This window comes from Anas acuta, chromosome 3 (genome assembly GCF_963932015.1).
Source record: "Anas acuta chromosome 3, bAnaAcu1.1, whole genome shotgun sequence".
NCBI classification, from domain to species: Eukaryota; Metazoa; Chordata; class Aves; order Anseriformes; family Anatidae; genus Anas; species Anas acuta.
The window spans coordinates 16,823,619-16,841,606 of record NC_088981.1 but is presented as its reverse complement, the minus strand read 5'-3'; the positions used below and the strand labels follow the sequence as shown (position 1 = coordinate 16,841,606).

The 17,988-nt window shown below is 40.2% G+C and overlaps 1 protein-coding gene across 7 annotated transcripts in view; it reads left to right on the top strand.

The window, feature by feature from the left end:
- The window catches only part of ALK (ALK receptor tyrosine kinase), a 284,889-nt gene that overhangs the window by 223,672 nt on the left and 43,229 nt on the right, over positions 1 to 17,988 (top strand). For all 7 annotated transcript variants that reach the window (XM_068675868.1, XM_068675869.1, XM_068675867.1 and 4 more), the window contains 3 exons: positions 8,043 to 8,212; positions 16,366 to 16,460; positions 17,839 to 17,982. In XM_068675868.1, the coding sequence (XP_068531969.1) occupies positions 8,043 to 8,212; positions 16,366 to 16,460; positions 17,839 to 17,982 (409 nt within the window). The remainder of the gene's footprint in view (positions 1 to 8,042; positions 8,213 to 16,365; positions 16,461 to 17,838; positions 17,983 to 17,988) is intronic.

Genomic DNA, 17,988 nt, shown 5'->3' with positions numbered 1-17,988 from the left:
TGCAGGACTACCCCAGAGCCACTCAGAAAATACAATGCATTCTTTCTGTAGTACGGTTGGGGTTCAAGCTGGCAGGTCTTCAACAAGCTTGCACTTCACACCTCCCAGTCCTTATATAGGCCTTATTCTTAGGAGTGCTCAAGTTAGCAGGTGCAGAGATTAATTCATGTAGGATGGAACCAGGCTCTTACTCAAGAAGAACTGTTTACAGTCATTAGACATCAACTTAAGCAAGTATATCAAGGCTTGCCAAATAACCCTGCTGTTGTGGTTTAGCCCTGGCAGGCAGCTAAGCAGCACAGAGCCATTCACTCACTCGCTCTCCCTAGGTGGGATGAGAAGAGAATCTTTTTGATTCTCTTCTCATGTGAGAACTCATGAAGTGTGAGAACTCATGGGCTGGAATAGTTTACTAGCTAAAGTAAAGGCCACACACACAAGCAAAGCAAAACAAGGAATTGATTCACTGTTTGCCATCAGCAGGTAGGTGTTCAGCCACTTCCAGGGAGACAGGGCATCATGCATAATGGTTTCTTGAGAAGACCAACTCCATCAGTCCAAACATTCCCCCTTCCTCCTCCTGTACCCCAGCTTTTATTGCTGAGCACGATGTCATATGGCATGGAATGTCCCTTTGGTCAGTCTGGGTCGGCTGCCCTGGTTGTGTCCCCCCTTTCAACTTCTTGTGCACCACCAGCCTCCTCACTAGCAGGGCAGCATAAGAAGCAGCAAAGTCTCTGGCTCTGTACAAACACTGCTTTGCGACCACTAAAAACATTAGTGTTTTATCACCACTTTTTCATCAAAAATCCAAACCACAGCATTGTGTGAATCTTTACAAAGAAAATTAACTTTATCCCAGCCAAAACCATGACACCTAAACCACAACACCTGGTTGTCGTTTATGAATCAGTTGTATTTAACCCTTAGCTTTAAGATATCCTGTCTGCATCTTTTTTTCTCTGGTCTATAGCTTCATAGATTATATTATTACTGATAGTGTTTATTTATGGCTTATGATTTTGAGTCACAGCTAGTGACTTAGACCATTTCACCTTGAATGCTCACTCTGACATATCACACAAGCTTCTGGATCGTGGAGCAGGGTTGTTTGAAAATTGATCCTAACAAGACAGTTTTTTGTTTGTTGGCCAAGCATTGAACAGACAAAAGAATCAGACGCTCCCTGTTCCAATGATCTTAAAATGCAGAGAGGACAGAAATGGATACATTTGTAAGTCCTCTGTAATGAAAATAGGAGAGAGTATTTCTTTGGCTTGAAGTTTGGTTTGGTTCACTTCTGTTGTGTATCTCATTTCATACAGTTAAGCACAACTGGGTTTGCTCTCTTGATATATTCGTATCCTCCTTCTTTAGGAAATACATTCTATTTTGTTTTGTCTCCCTTCTTTGACAAAGACATGTGCAGTTTCTGAACATTTTAAGACTCTGTTCTGACCAACAAGAGTTAAGTGTTTTTCATAATCCACCTGACATGGGAAGCAGAGTGAATGATTTCCCAATATACGTGTATTTTTTCCTTGTGTATACAGCAGGGCAAATAATTAAACTTGCCATCAGGGGAGAAGCTGCCATGTATTTCATCTGCTAACATGCCATCCCACCTCTGTCACTCCCCTTGGCACTTAAAAGGCATCCGGACACATCCAGCATTGCAGCTGTCGGTAATAAAGAGTAAAGGAGTTTGGCAAGGGTTTTGTCTCTTGCATTTTCATATAGTGTAAAAGCTTCTCCTCTCAATGGGCCCCTTGTGGTTTCAAATTCTATTTTACTGGAACAATCTGTCTGTGAGCAGAATAATTTAATTCCACCTTTCAGTGTAACACAAGAGGAGAAAGGAGATATTCCCCCCTACGCACTTATTCCAACAATAGATGCCAACCGACTTCTGTATAGTGAAATTATGGTCAGAAAAGAGGCTGTGAAAATACCATAATCCTGTCCTGTATTTTTTCACCCTCAATCAATTCCCAGCTGAACCAGCTCAAGGTCAGGCACTAAAAGATTATTTTTCTTCTACGTGTCACTGCTGACAGCTCCACCTGGCATGTCACAACCAGGACAGGTTCTCTGGCAACTGAAACCCCATTGACAAAGCTCGCTCATGACTCACGTGGCAAAGGGATCTCATCAAGTGTGTGCAAATGAGACACATTTATTCTTCCACAGTCAGATCAAGCCATGAACTTGCTCTCCATCTTGTATTTGATCCAGTTTACACACTCCTTCAAATATCTGCCTGCTGTCCTTGCAAGTTCACTTACCATAGTGGTTAGTTCTGACAGCTCGTTTCAGTACAACAGGTAGATTCACCTCAGATTTGCATTCTGCACCAATATACACAAATGATGGAGGCTGTCTTCGGGCCAGTCATTTTATATCCCTCCCTTTCCTTGTATCTTATGCCTACCCCATTATCATCATGGCCAGTTCAGCTGAACTCCTGGGGGTGTGGTTGAAGGTGCTGCCCCAGCTACACAGTTCATTCACCTCACTTGGGTGCCTAGAGCCTACCTGCCTTGGGTCCTTATGATGTCCTTATGTCGGTCCTTATGTCCTTATGCTGCAAATGTGAAAACAACAATGAGGCCAACAGACATCCACAGTTGGCTGATTTTGATTCCCCTCCTTCCTTGCTACGCAGAAGCTCTGGGGCACTACTAGCCCCACTGTTTCCTGAAGCTACCATTTAGGCTGCTCTTTAGCCTGAATTGTACATAGAAATTAATTCAACCTCAAATAAGAAACATTCCCTGCTGCAGTAGTGTTTACTATGCTGAGGGGGGATCTCTCATCTGGCCAGACACACATAAAACCAGGACTCAATGCTGATAAGGAAACACCCAAGCAAAACTGTCCATGGTGGGTGCCAGCCACAAAGAGTTTGCTAATGCTTCAGGCTCATTTTTCTCTCTCAGCCCGACTGTTTAATCTCCCACTGTGATAGTTAGACTGGCAACAGAGAAGACTGAGCAGTTTGAGAAAATGATTGCTAACACCCTGGAGACACTGGGGTGGACTGATCTGAATGCCTTCCCTGCTGAGGTTCTGGATGACTGTTTACAGCAGTGGTGATGCAAGCAGATGGAGACTCCAGAGCCTGGATGACCTTTAACATAGGTATTGCCTCTGAGTACAGGACAGGCACATCCCTTCATCTGTCTATTATACCATGATGCAGACTCCCCACCTTGAGCCCAGGAACATGCTGGGCTGCTTGTAGGCTATGCTCCTCGAGCATTTCCCATGCCCTGCATGATGCTTCTCTAACTCACAAAGGGAAAAAATCAGCCTGACTATTCTGTACTGCCCTACGTGCATCAAAAGATGAGAACAGAGTAAAAATGCATGCAGGAGATAGAGTAACAAAGACAGCCTGTACTTTCCCACGCGTTTGGAATTGCCTTGCACTTTGTATATAGCTTGGTATTGGACTTGGCTCCTGTTTTTTTTGAGCAGCTTTATGTTTTCATTTTCTTTGTTCTTCAGTGCTGTTGGCAGGTCAGAGCTGTTAGTTTGTGATGCTGCTCTTTCTTCTTGGATCAGTTCATTTTTCTTTTTGTTGTTTTATTAAATCTTTGCTAGAGTATCCTGGCTTCAAAGAATTTATCTTGTTCGCAGACCAGACAGTCTTCATTATCTTTTCGTGCTGCACATTCACTAGAGTCCATTGCCTGTTGACCCAATAACTGTGTGTTTAATGCCCAGTTCATACAGAAGAGGGAAACTGGCAGTTCTAGTAAATCCTGGGGGAATGCAGGAAGCAGTACGCATAGTCTACGAAGAGATGCTCCATTACCCTGAAGTTGCCAGAAAGGGGAGACACAACAAAAAGCCCAGAAAATGCATCAGGAACCAGAACTGAGTCACAGTAATCAAAACTGATAGTCTTTTTATCCCACATGTAAAAGTTCATCAGAAAAAAAAACCAAACACTTGTCATTGAGCATAGGAAGGCACATAAACTGCAAAGAACTAATCCAAATAGTGACCTTATTTAAAGGCAGAATTTATAAAGACTAAACAATAAAAAAATTGTTATTCTCCCATTTTCTTCATCGTGTCATTCCCCTCCTCCGAGTGGGAATCACAGAATCTCTGTAATAGTAAAAGAACTTTGTACATTTGGCCATTTTTAAAATAATGAAAATGTTTTTTTGGATGCATTTCATTTCAACAAGCTATTTTATGAAATGTAAAAAAGTACCAAACTGAGCCAGACTTTTTTTTAACCTGAAATAACTTTTTGAACTTAAACATAGTCTCTCTAGAAAATGAACATAATATGCTGATGTAAAAAAATGTAATAGAAGTTTGCCCTCTCAGTCAGGTTATGAAAGATAGATTTCATGCTCTGCAGTTAATAATTCAGTTTTCTTTTTTATGCAAAAGTGTTGTATTTTTAAGCATGTAAATGAATAATAGAAATCATTCCTTGAGTGCATTCTGAGCCCTATGATGGCACCTGCAAAGTGTGTCTCTTTTTCTCTTTATTCCTTGAGTTTTGTGTAACTTAGAAGGGTACATGCTAATAACATTGACTCATAACATTTGTGAGCATGAAAAAATGTGATATAGATATGCCTCTAGCACAGCCTTTCATGTGCTTTATTTTGCAAAATGTTGTTAGCACCCTTTTTTATTTTAAAATGCTGGTTTTAAATATTTCTACAGCTTAGTCACTGTTTCTGTTCTTACAGTAACTGTTTCTTGCTTCTTTTGACACCTTGCTTCTGTATCATTGGATGATGTATAGTATCTGAAATTTCTTGAAGGTTTGAGCACTCCACAGTACTTTGGAAGCAAAATTACAACATTTTTCTCTTTCTTTCTCTTTCGATGTTGTCTTTATTTTTGTTTGTTTCCTTGTTTCCAGAAATTAAGGTACTTTTATTCAGTTCTTAATATTATAAAAGTAAACATGAATAATAAATGAGAATAGATAGCATGGGAATTTCTTCATCTGAAGTTATATGCTTCTCTTTCTCGCATAGATATTTTAAAACTACGTAATCAGATCAGTTTAATTACCATTTTATCATTTACTTAAGGTTTTTGCTTGCATATTTATGTTATAAGCAAAAGCAGAAGTCTCAGCAGACTACAAGAGACTGATCATGCACAGTTATTAATCTTGAGGAAAAAACAAGAGCAAGAAGTTTTGGTCATCTTTCTTATTCTTAAGCCAAAATCGTTCAGCAGTTCAGACAGATGACTCTGCTGGTATTGTTGTGTACAAGCATTTCTCCTTGCTAGTAAGAAACACAGTGTTGCCAATGTGATAAACTTCATGCCTCAAACACACTTCATATTCATGTACAAATTCTTACTGAGACTTGGCAAAAGCGTCGGCAACCATTGTCTAACTGTACATAAACTGTAATCCAACTTGCAGCTTCAGTTCCTATTTAATGATGAGATGTTTCTCCAAGTTTCCCTTTCCTTCCTTTCCCTTCCCTTTCTTCCCCTTTCTTTCAGGTAGTTGTAGAGAGCAATGAGGTCTCCCCTGAGCCTTCTCTTCTCCAGACTAAACAACCCCAGTTCCCTCAGCCGCTCCTCAGAGGACTCGTGTTCCAGGCCCTTCACCACATCTGTCTCTCCTTTCCCTTGACAGATAGAAGCTTTTCTCTGTCTTAGAAATACTTTACCCCAAGCACTCTTCTAAACATGTTCATCTTTTCCCCTTTTCTTTGGTTATTTTTGCTATGGGCGATCATTTATCTTTTTCTGCCAGGTAAGACCTGAAATATTTCTAACTAAAGTAGATTCACAGGTGTAAGCAGGCCCAAACCTAACTCTAAAGGTTCTTAGTATTTTACTTCTTTTGAGTATACAAAAATAAAATGCAAGTCTTGCTCACTTCTCGGGTGGTCTTGAAATTATGCAGCTTGTACCCTCATTGTTTTTCCTGACCTCTCTGTTAACCTGAAAAACCTTGTTGATATTGGTGAGGATTAATGTTCTTTCTTGGATGAGTTGAGTCTCTTGATTGTCTGTTCAGATATTCCACAAACTCAGGGGCTAAGGGGATTCTCCGGAAGGCTTCTTTATAGATAATATTCACAGTACAGGGCAATGTGCCCCAAGTTTTGCTACAATATGCTTGTCTTAACTGTGAGTTCTCTCTCCATTTACTTTTGCCCAAATCAGTTTAGAGTGTTTCATTTACTTAGTCAGAGTGTTTGCATACGAACAGCTAATCATTGGTTATGGTGGGTTCTAAAGCCAAAAAGCAAAGCGCCGTTGAGCCAGTGTCTACCTGTAATGGTTAATTAATTTCTCAATGATGTTTCTAGCTTCTATTTTGCTGCTAGTTTAAGACAGAGGCAGATGTTTGATGTATAATGTTAGGGATATGCCACCAACAGCCCAGATTCAATTTTTCCAAATGTTCCCCTGCACTGTTTACAGGATCCATTGTGTATATGGTACCACCTGCCATCATTGATGCCGTATTCTGTAGAGTGAATGCCAGCCCCATTCAGAAGTCTTTAGTATGGTATCCAGCTCATCATCTGCTCTGGTTCACTGCAGCAGGTGTGAAAAGACCTGCACTGCCCTGCTGTGAAGCTTAGAAGCCATAGAAATCATAGCCAGGAATGCCCATTTGGACACAGTGACAGTCGATTCACTCAGAGCCAGTTCATTAGAGTCTGCGTATTGCACTTTGCCAGTGAGCTGATCTCCCACATCTAATGCCAACTACTTCTTTCCTTCAAACAGCTGACATGTGTGCAAAGGCATCAATTCCAATTCATCAGTTGCTTCAGCTTTTGCTCTAGTGTTACATTAATAGCTATCACAGGCTTGCTCTTTTCTCACTTCTGACCATGTAGATGTTGCTTCTCACTGTCTGGCAGGTCTCCAGAGGAGACAGAAGTCTGAAAGACCCTGTGTAGTAGGACCTTCAAAGGCTTTACCTCTCAAATTTTGAATTGTCAAAATGGAACAGTGGAATTGTCCCAACTTATCGGTATTAGAAATTTCACATAGGGTGTTACAGTAGTGTTGACATTAGGGTACTAAAACTGCTTCACATATGGACAGTCAGTAAGAGGAGTTGTTTTTCCTAATATAGGTTGAATACTTTACATGTCCACTAGCATCAGCCTGGTCATTGTCTTGTTTCCAAAGATATTATAAAAAAAAAAAATAGAAAAAAGAAAATGAGATTAGTCTGTGGGCATCAGCCTCCTATACCACAAACGTTTGTCAGCAGCCTCTTTCACCAGTGTTGGTTCTGGTGAACGTCTGGGTATGAACTCAGCCCTTCCCTAGCTATGTCCCAAAGCGACTCTGGACATTCCATGACTGGGGAGCAAAAAGGATCAAAGAGTAGATTTATAAATTTTTTACTAAAGTTTAGTCATGATCATGAGACCCTTCCTCTTCCATTAGAGAAATGAGAAGGAGAGAACCCCCCCATTAAAAATTGCAATAGCTTATGTACAATTTGCAACAAACTGCTATGCAAACGCATCCAATCATATCATTATATCAGTCCTGACTCTGCAAATCATCTTCCCTCGCTTTCATACACAGAGGAAGGAGTTCACATGCAGGGCAAGTGCAAGACCTTGCTCTTCTCTGGAGTTGAAATTTTCTCTAAACGAGTTTTGGTATTTTGTCACATAATTAGTCTTAACTTGCATAATTGCCTTAACTTGAACCTCTTCGGCATCTAAGGGGAGAGTGATCTCTGTAGTGTGGATAATAGAGGTACTAACTTGTCCCTGTAAAATTACAGTATGTATGTGAAAGCAAAACTAGGGTTGTTTTGGACTCAACTTTAATAAAAAGAAAGGCCACTAGCTCCAATAGTAAATAGCATATACTAAGTATTACAGTTTTCTACACCAGTGGTGAAACTGAAGTTTTCTAAAAGGATTACATGGACATAAGGGAGATAGAATTGAATTCTTGGTGATTAGAAAACAGATAAATTAAAGAAGAGTTGGGAATTTTGTTAACTTTTGGGTAATGTTTGTGAAGTTTAATCTCTTGTGTTCTCTTTCTTCTAGCTACGAATGTCATGGCTCATCCATGGTGTCTTGCTGGGAAATATATCCTTGGTGCTGGTTGAGAACAAGACAGGAAAGGAGCAGAGCAGGACTTTATGGCATTCAGCTAACAGCAAAGGTTTGGGAATATGGCAGTGGTTGATCTTACCTCTCCCAGATATACTGGATAGGTATGAGTCTCTCCTCATCATTCTCCTTCTCGATGATAAGTCACTTCATCACTAGCTAGTTGGCAATTAAGATGGCAACATCACTCCCAAAAATAGTTCCCTCAGGGAGAAGAACTGCTTTGTCCCTGGGAGGTATATCCTGTCACAGCCAGGGAATGAAACTCTGAGTAGTTAGAGCAAAGCACAGAACTTCAAAACTCCTGAATGGTGGTTGTTCTCAAATTGGGTGTTCTACGACAAAGAGCTTAAACTTATGTGTCTTTGTTTCATCGACTGGAAATACTTATTGTCCTCACACATTATTTAAGTAGCTTGTTTTAATCCTCTTATGTGATTTGTTTGAGTTGATGTGAGCTCCGTAGTTTATATTTTTTCTGGATATCAAAGTCGTCAGTGTCCAATACCTTTAGATCTGAGGATGAAAGAGATGGGAAGAAGAACCTGCTGCAAAATCAAGACAAGGATGCTTCTGAATACCTTTGTGTTAGCTGTAACGGGAGGATAAGCTTAATGAAGGGGTCTCAGTTATGACTGTAGTCTGGCTTTAAGCATGGTTTTATCTGGTAGCATATGCTTAATCTGGTAGCATATGCTTGTTTACAGAGCGTTGTTTTAGCTGTTTTTTACAGGTCAGCTTTAAAGGAATAATCTGTTTCTCATTGTTTACTTTTTGTGTGTACTCTGGCCTATGACCTTTATAGAGAAGACACAAACATACTTCACCTCCTGCTGCCCTGGCCTTTAGGCGATAAGATGCATCTACAGTCTGTGTCATGAGCACTGGTGTCCTTTGTCTTTTGGGGAATATGCGCCCTAGAAATAATGGATTTCATTAAGGGATAGTTTTCCTCATAAGAAAATTGAACAAACATTGTATGAATATGTCTTTTATCTTGCTGGCTCTTGGGGATGCATGTAGGCTGCAAATACAGCAAGGACACTGCCAACGCTCTCGTCCTGAATGTATAATTAATATGCGTGCGTCAAAGATTTAAAAAATATCTGCATTGTGCAGTCAATGCTGAAGTACCATTTGTAAAAATACCTAGTTGCTTTATTCCCTTCAGCTGTGTTTACTTTGAAGAATGGTATATTTTGCCATTATTATTTATGTGACTAATTTTCTAATGTTGCCATGGGAATGTTTTTTACCTGAATTATTCTGTGCTCTTATACTATTGCTTTTCTTTAAATTCTCTCTGGTTGCACAGTCAGACAGAGAATACTTTGATCTTAGGAACCAGGCTAGTAGTGGTTCATGTGGAATCACAGGTCCATCTGATATACAGTGCTATTATGTATAAGTTTTTGACATCCTTATTTCCCCATTACTTACAGAGAAAGACAGCTGGGTTCATTCACTGAGAGAAGGGTTTGTTGGAGGTTAAGACTTAAGCAAAGACAACTTTGAAGTTTTGGTGTCTCTTGAAAAGTTTTTAGTCCTTATATTTTCACAGAAATTGTACTGTTTTAAAGACTTTTATAAAAGACTGATTTAGTTGAAACCAGTCCTTCCTGTAAGACTTGAAAATACGGCAGGCATCTTTCTCACCATCTTGAAGTCTGCTTCTCAGGAAATCCAGAATGATGTACAACTTAGGAACTCTATGGAAGTGATACACTGAAGTGGTACTGGGGAGACTACAGTATTGCATTTATGCTATTGCATTTATCTTTGGAGATAAATGACTGATAGTTTTAATGAACTGTAAGAATTATTTACTTGACGTGAATTTCATGATGGTGCTGCTGAAAGCTTGCTGTTTGTCTTTTTCTAATTGGTTCCCATGTTTGTAGCTATATGGCTGTGCATTAGACAAGTGAAGCAGGGTATTACAAATATTCCTACAGGAGGAGCAGAAACCTTAAATCATCCTACAGAAGTGAAGCTCTTGAATAAAGCACACTAATGTACCAGTTCCACACAAAATTAAAGCGTCATCCAATTTGATTGGGAAGCTGAATTGAAAGCTGAATTTATTAATAACAAGATAATATGCCCTAAGGCTGCTCAAAAGCAAGCTTGTTCAAAAGCTGCTTAGCCATAATTTTTGTGTTTGGCTTATTGCCCTTCAAGGAAGGACGAGTTTCAAGAAATCAGACTGCTTCTATCTTTAGAAACAGACACCTCAAATGTTTAAGAAAGTTGTTGGTGGGGTGGATTATATTTTGGCAGAAAAACACCCTTAGAACATTTCAGGTGATTCCATGTTATCCCTAATGGCAAGGGCTGTACAATTTAATCTCTCCATTACATATAGTACAACACCCCTGCCTCACCTGCCCTGCATAATCCTCCTGAAGAGCTGATAGTCCTCCTGAACAGCACTCCTGTCACAGGACTCATCCCACCAACTCTCACAAATACTAATGATATCATAGCTCTGGGAAAGGACCAAAGGCTCCAGTTTGTCCTGTTTGTTCCTCACACTGCATGCATTGATATACAAGCATTTCATGTGCTCCTGAACCCACAGTGCTCCCTGGCATAGCATGGGTGCTCCCATTAGCTTTGCCACCCTCAGACAGTGCCACCCCTTGGTTTAACTTCAGTACTCCTGTCCTGGTTTCAGTTAGAACAGACTAACGGTATCCTAATGGTATCCCCCATCCCACATCAATCCTAGTTTAAAGCCCTCTCAATCAGTCTTACCAGTTTATGAGCTAAGAAATGTTTCCCCCATGAAGGCAGGTGGGTGCCATCAGGCCCCAGTGGACCTGTCATCTCAAAGGCTCTGCCATGATTATAAAACCCCAAATTCCTGCTGCTTTGTATCATTAACTATGTTTGATAATGTTCGCCTTCTGAAATAGAATTATTCTGGTGAAGGCTGTTCTGTTAATCTGAAAAAGTGGGGTTTGGTGATTGTGTGTGCAGTGTACCTGTGATAGATTTTGTACAAGTATATATTCTGCATGGTTGCCCTTAATAACACCTTTGAAACTCAACCTTTATTACTGGCTAGTAAGTAACTTCCTACATGGCAATTCTATCACTGTAACTGAGTTTGGTTAATATGCTTATAGTTCTCCAAATAATCTCATTCCACCTAAATATGTGTTTTATCCCAAATAGTACATCATTTGTGAGGTGAGCTAACAATGCATCATTTTTAACAGAGAAGTTAGTGGGAACCTGAATGTAATAAGGGTTAGTGACCTGAAACTTTTCTCTTCTGTAAGTACCTCAATCTCAAGCAAGTTCAGCCATAATTATTTTAGCTAGGTAGAAAGAGAAGCCAGTTCCATCAGAGGCAAAATATGGAATGGCATCTGTACATAAAGGTACAATGTGATTGTGTCACTTCATGGGAGATTGACTACAGGGGAGGTGAATATTCAATCTTGTTCAATAATCCTTGTCTTTATGATAAAAAGAAAAAAATAATTATTATGAACCTTTCTAAAATAATAGCATGAAGACAGCTGCCTGGGTCTGGATAATAGAAACCTGGAAGGTCCATATGAGCCAGGGACAAAATTTAGGTGGAATTCAGAGTTGCTACTGAAGGGAGGAAGCTGCAGAGAATTCACATACAATGAGCTTTCTGAGGTCCTCTATTCAAGGAGAATGCTTTTTATTTTTGTCCACATAGGAAAGGACGTAATACACCCAAAAGCTAACATTTCTGTGCAAAATGAAGGCCTAAAGACAGGTGACATAAGCAAAACAGTTTGTCTTCATGGCGGCTATACCAAAATAATTATAGATATATTTTCATACTTCTGGTTCTATATTTCCCTTTTTAGATAAGCCCCAGATATTTGGGGGGTTAACAGTCTTCTGTTAGGATCAAGGAAAATGTAAGTAAGGAAAAAGAAGACCTGAACTGAACAGAAAACTCAAGATGATGTCCTTAACTCAAATACTGACCATCCTGAAGTAAAACCCAGGATTCAAAGATTGTGAGGAGTGGAGAAGACTACAGTCCAGAAGGTTCACTGTTGTCCTGTTTCTGTGTCAGATTTGACTGAATTGGAATATGCTTGGTCCTACCTTTCAAATAACTGTTCATCTATATTCTAATTTCATGAGTTGGGCCAAAGAAACAAATCAAAGGAAAACAATTTGTTTTGCCTTTGGTGGCTCTTCTTATCCATGATTCTGGGGTATTTGATCAGTAGTCAGCCTTGAGTGATTTTTAAATTTAGGTAAAAATTGAATCCTTCAAACAACTGAGGTGATGTTCCCAAAGGGGAGATTTGAATTTTTATTTTATTTATTTTATTTTATTTTTTTGCCTACCTGGTACCACATTTCCCATCAGCCTCAAACAGTTTATTAATTTTTTAATTTTTATTTTTTATTCTTAAAAGGGGCCTTTTTATGAGTTCCATTTACAGCTCAGCTGATGCTCAGTTCTGCTGGATGTAACTTGTACTTCCCAATAGGCAGACATCTAAAGAGCTTTTTTTTTCTATCTGTGCTCCTGGATTCAAATAAAATAGAAGAAGAGACAGAAAAAAGTAATTTCCACCAGTCCTCAAGTAACATTTTTTCTGATATCCAAGTCATTAAAACCCCTCATAGCAGGCATATTTTGATTCTTATGAAGAAATCTGTCTTACAAACACAGAGTTATCCATAATAATATTGCATTCCATGTGAGGATGTTGCTGGAATTTAATAAACAACAAAGCTGTGACAAAATTGCCAGCACTAATTTTACTGCTTCTATATATTTACCTTCAGAAATGGTCTTTCATTGCCATCCACCAAAGCGTCTGTGTTAACAGTGAATATGTGTATATGGTGTGGTGGATCAGTATACGTGCTGTATAGGTACTAGTTCAAGTATTGGATGCGTAGTCAGCATAGCCCACTTGGAGCTGTGTGAAAATACCAGTGAGATGTTGTCACCTACAGCATTACACTAAGCCACCACAGCAGCCTATGCTTTTTGATGTTTCGGTATCAGCTTTAGCAAAGTCAGTGGGAATTGGTTCATTGATTTCAGTAAGTATAGGATCAAACAGAAGGAAGAAAAAGGAGGGGAAGGGAATGAGATCATCTGTGTGGCTTTTTTTTTTTTTTTTTTCTCACTGATGTGTGACATTTCCATCTTCAGTTTTGATTAAATTTCCCTTAATTAGCCCATTAAGCTAGAACCACCAAAGCTAATGATGGAAATGTTGGTTAACTGATGATCATGTTTCAGTGGAATTTGAAAGACATCATATTTCTAAATTAATAGCAGCATTAAATTGGAAAAGAGAAAAAGATGAACTATTTGTTGCAGAAATTCTGGTCTCAAGAGAAGGCTTGTACTGAACCTGCATTCATGTTTAAAACGAGAAGAAAGAGAAAGAAAGAGGAGGAGAAAGAGAGAGAGAGAGAGAGAGAGAGAGAAAAGGAAAAAGAAACACAGATTAATAAGTAACCAGAGCAGCGTTGATGGTCCTGACAGTGTTTGACGTTCACATGATTCTTCTGTTTTGGGGGCTTTTCTATCAGTTTTTTCATCCCTGGTGAACTTCAAGAAACATTTTATGTGTGCTGGTCCCAGTGTTCCTGCAGTTGAAACTGGTAAGGCTCTCCCTTAAGTAAAACACAACCTATTGCATTCTTGTATGGGCAAATAGATGGCATTTTCCACCATGACAGAAATACTGTTTTGCATCATGCTTTCCCGCTCTGAGGGGCTGACCGTGTGATAACTCATGAAAGAACAACCTTTTGTTGTCTGGAGAGGCAGGACATGACCATCAAAGGTTAACACCTTGCAGCGTGAAGCTTATGTTCTGCTCAGGAAATTGCCCAGAAATATTTTCAGAAGTATTCAGTTGCCTGTAAGTACAAAAAAAAAAAAAAGATGAACAGCAGCCTTTACACCTTTACACAAGTGTCCATCTCATCTTTTTTATCCACCTCTCGCCAAGATCAGCTCTGGGGCAGATGCGTTCTGTGGTGGAGTGGAGGGATCGAGGCAGTCAGGCTTTTTTTCTGTCATTGAGGCCACTCGAGGCAGCCAAGGGAGCCGCCAGGGCCCGGCAGCCCTCATGAGGGAAGCTGACAAGGCACAGGCAGAGCCAGCAGCGGCAGCGGTGCCATTTCAACTGGGCGCTGCCGCCATTTTGCAGCCAGTCGCCAAGATCTGGCGGAGGAGCTGGCCAAGCCGCTTTCCGTCATTTATCAGCAGTCCTGGCTATCAGGGGAGGTCCCAGTCGACTGGTGGCCAGCAAATGTGACACCCATCTACAAGAAAGGCCGGAGGGCAGATCCGGGAAACTGCAGGCCTGTCAACTTGACCTCAGTGCCAGGGAAGCTCATGGAGCAGGTTATCTTGAGTGTCATCATGTGGCACTTGCAGGGCAGCCAGGCGATCAGGCCCAGTCAGCATGGGTTTATGAAGGGCATGTCCTGCTTGATGAACCTGATCTCCTTCTATGACAAAGTGACGCACTTGGTGGATGAGGGAAAGGCTGTGGATGTGGTCTACCTTGACTTCAGCAAGGCTTTTGACACCGTTCCCCACAACATTCTCCTCAAGAAACCGGCTGCTCATGGCTTGGACTGGCGTACGCTTTGTTAGGTTAAAAAACGGCTGGGTCCAAAGAGTCGTGAATGGAGTTAAATCCAGCTGGAGGCCGGTCACTAGTGGCATCCCCCAGGGCTCAGTACCAGGGCCAGTGCTCTGTGACAGATGTGTCACTTGGTTATTCTTTTGTGAGCTTGGTTTGTTGGTGATGGAAAGGGTAGATTTTAAAAACAGCAGGAGGCAACAAGACTAATGTAAGAATACTGATAGCTGCCAAAAAGATGAGAGAAAATGTTTTAGAGCAAAAACCATACATAAAGGACTACAAGCTGTGAGAAGAAAATTCTGCTGGCATTTTGATTATTGCAGCAGTGCAGGAAACAGGATTTGTACAGCCTTTTAAAATAAATGGGAGTGCTCCACAAAAGTACTTTGTTCATCAGCTTGTCATCTAAACTGGAACAACTGCAAGAATACACATTCTAGCTAAATTCTTATTCCAAAATCTAGAGTAGGAACCATAAGGAAGTTATGTACATTAAAGAAACACATAAACAGCTCTAACTTAAGGCTGTAAGGCAGTGTAAGACATCAAGATACAAAATTGAACAAGGTTTAAATAACATTTTTTATTCTCTTGCAGCTTGTATCGTATGCTGTCTTCATGTTTTTCTAGTTTTGATACAACCTTTTGATATCGTATCTGATTTCCAGGCCATGGTCAGTTGCTTTATAAGTTGTTCTTCTGTCATAAGCGCAGTATTTGGACTTAATGTGACAGATACACATCAGGAGAACATGCATTTACTAAGCAAAGAGAAAACCTAAATCTGTGAAAGCCCTAAAAAAATGCTGTGGTCTGTATACTATCAAATTTGAAATACTAGCTTGTATGTTATTTTTGCTCTACCTGTTGACTTGTAATACCACTGCGGGTGATTTTACAGTGATCTTTCTTTTGGTAACATCAGAGTGGCAAAAGCCTACTCCCTGCAAAAGCCAGATGAGAATATGGAAGTGTTGCAAGGCAAACCTGCAGAGCTTCAACAAGGAGAAAAAGAATTCTCCAGTTCCTATGGACTACACAGTTCTTGTGTTTTGTGGTGGTGGTGGTGGTTTGGTGTTGCTTTTTTTGTTTGTTTTGGGGCAGGGAGAAGGAGGGAGGGTTGACTGCCAGGACTGTTAGATATCCTTGGCTTCCTCAAGCAGTCCCAAATACTTACTGAATTTCTTTCAGCTTTTGTCAGCTTCTTTTAAAAAACTCCTAAATGACATCAGAAGCTCCAGCCTACTTACTGTACCTAGCGCTTTTGGGTTCAAAACACTTGTAAGAATAAAATCACCTTAGGTGTCTGATTTTTTTGTGCCAGAAGTCAGGGTATTTTAACTGTTGTCCTGACACCCCACAGCACAAGTACTTGCACCTGCTTCAGGCTGTAAGCCCCTGAACGGACAAGGGGCCATATTCATTTTTCTGTCTATTCATGTGCAGCTCCCCTCCAAAGATCGATCCTCTTTGCTTGTCAGGGGTTAGGATGCTTTCTCTGTCAATTTAATAATTTTGTATGTGAAAGAAAAGCTTTTTATTTCTCCATTCTAAAACTGCTTTAGTTGTGAATAGCTCTGTTCTGTCCCTTAACCAGACTTTAATCCCTGTTCTTCCAATCTATGCAGGTTTTGGTTTCAGATCATTGCTTCATGGGAAGAAGGATCTGATGCCATTATTGCTTTTGACAATGTCTCCCTTAGTCTGGATTGTTATTTAACAAGTAAGTTTTCCTTTTATCTGCAAGTGGTTTGCCTTTTATTTGCTATGCAACTGAAACTTGGAGAGGGGTTGAAACTGTGGGGAGGGGATTGCATGTTGTTCTCTTCAAAAGACTCTTGAAAAAAGGTATGTTTCTGAAATACTTGTGCTAAGATGAAGGAGACTGTTCGGATTCGTATCCTTTCAGAAGAACTGACTAGTGAATGGGTTCCGAGTCTGGCAGTAAATGGATAGTAAGACGTATGGTGTGGGAGAGTCAGTTTCCAGCTAAGATAGTAGCATCACCTACCTGCACAGGCTGATGCAGAAGCCAGTCTGTGATTACAGAGTTCCACATGACCTGGCTTGCTGTGTGACAGTTATCAAAATGAATGGCAGTTGGACTCTGGCTAGGAAAAGACAGGCAGTGATTGACACTAACTTTGCAGTAACATTGGGCACAATGCTACAGTTGAATTAGAACAAGGTTGTTGGTGTTTTTTTTATTTGGACTGACACGCCTTTTAGTCTGAATCATCCTGATCTCTCCTCTCTCCTACTTTTGGGAAAAATATGGATTTAGGTCCAAACTTTGTGGTCAACCAGCCTTTAAAATATGCCCAGTCTATACCTCTGCTGCCAGATTCACCCCATTTAGATTTTTATTGAACAGTTGTGTTTAGCTCATAATCTCATGCATAGTGAAATGTTTAATTTTTAAATGTGTTCAATGATCTGTCACTCTATACCTCAGACCAACAACTTACTTGAGGATTGGTACTGTGAACACAGGAAACCTCTGCCTTGGGTTGAAAGGTAGAAGTTAACTGTGTTCATTCATCTCCTAGGCTTGAGGCTACAACTTCCGTCATCTTTAGTAGATTGAAAACCTCTGAGCCACTTCCTCATCCAACAGCAGTCAGAAAGTTTCATCTGCTTTGTGTTTTGTTAGTTTGTGCTGTCTGGGGCTGTGAGTGTTTCCATTTATGCAGTAATATATTTTGGTTTCTGTGCATAAGTACCAAGCACGTTCAGGTTCCAGTATTCTAAAGAATCACAGAGACCTTAAAAGTAGTCTAATTAATAAATAATATATACATTTTTACTGGCTAAAAGAGAAACTTTCTAGCACTTGCTAGAGATTGTTCTATACTTCTCTTTTGTGTCTTCATTCACTTGCTGTTTTGTCCATCACCCATTCCTGTTTATTTTTCATTTGTCACAGTTCCCATTACAGCAATGGAAAGTCAATCTGTCCTTTCATTTTAATATTATTATATCCTGTGTCTGCAGGCTCTAATTCCCAACAGAGAAGCCTCCAGCTGTTAATTTAGCTTGAGTTTTTTATTACATGCTGACTCAGCACAGTGATAATCAATCTGTGACTTCTTGTTTTCTAGTCAATGGAGAGAAGATACCTCGAAGTACTACCCCAGACTCAAGCAATTTGCTCACTAGTAGAGGTGGCAAGAAAAAGTTTGGATGGGAACAAAAGCTTCTGGGAAATCTCCAACTCAGCACTGCCCCCATTTCTGGTCCAGCAGGTAATT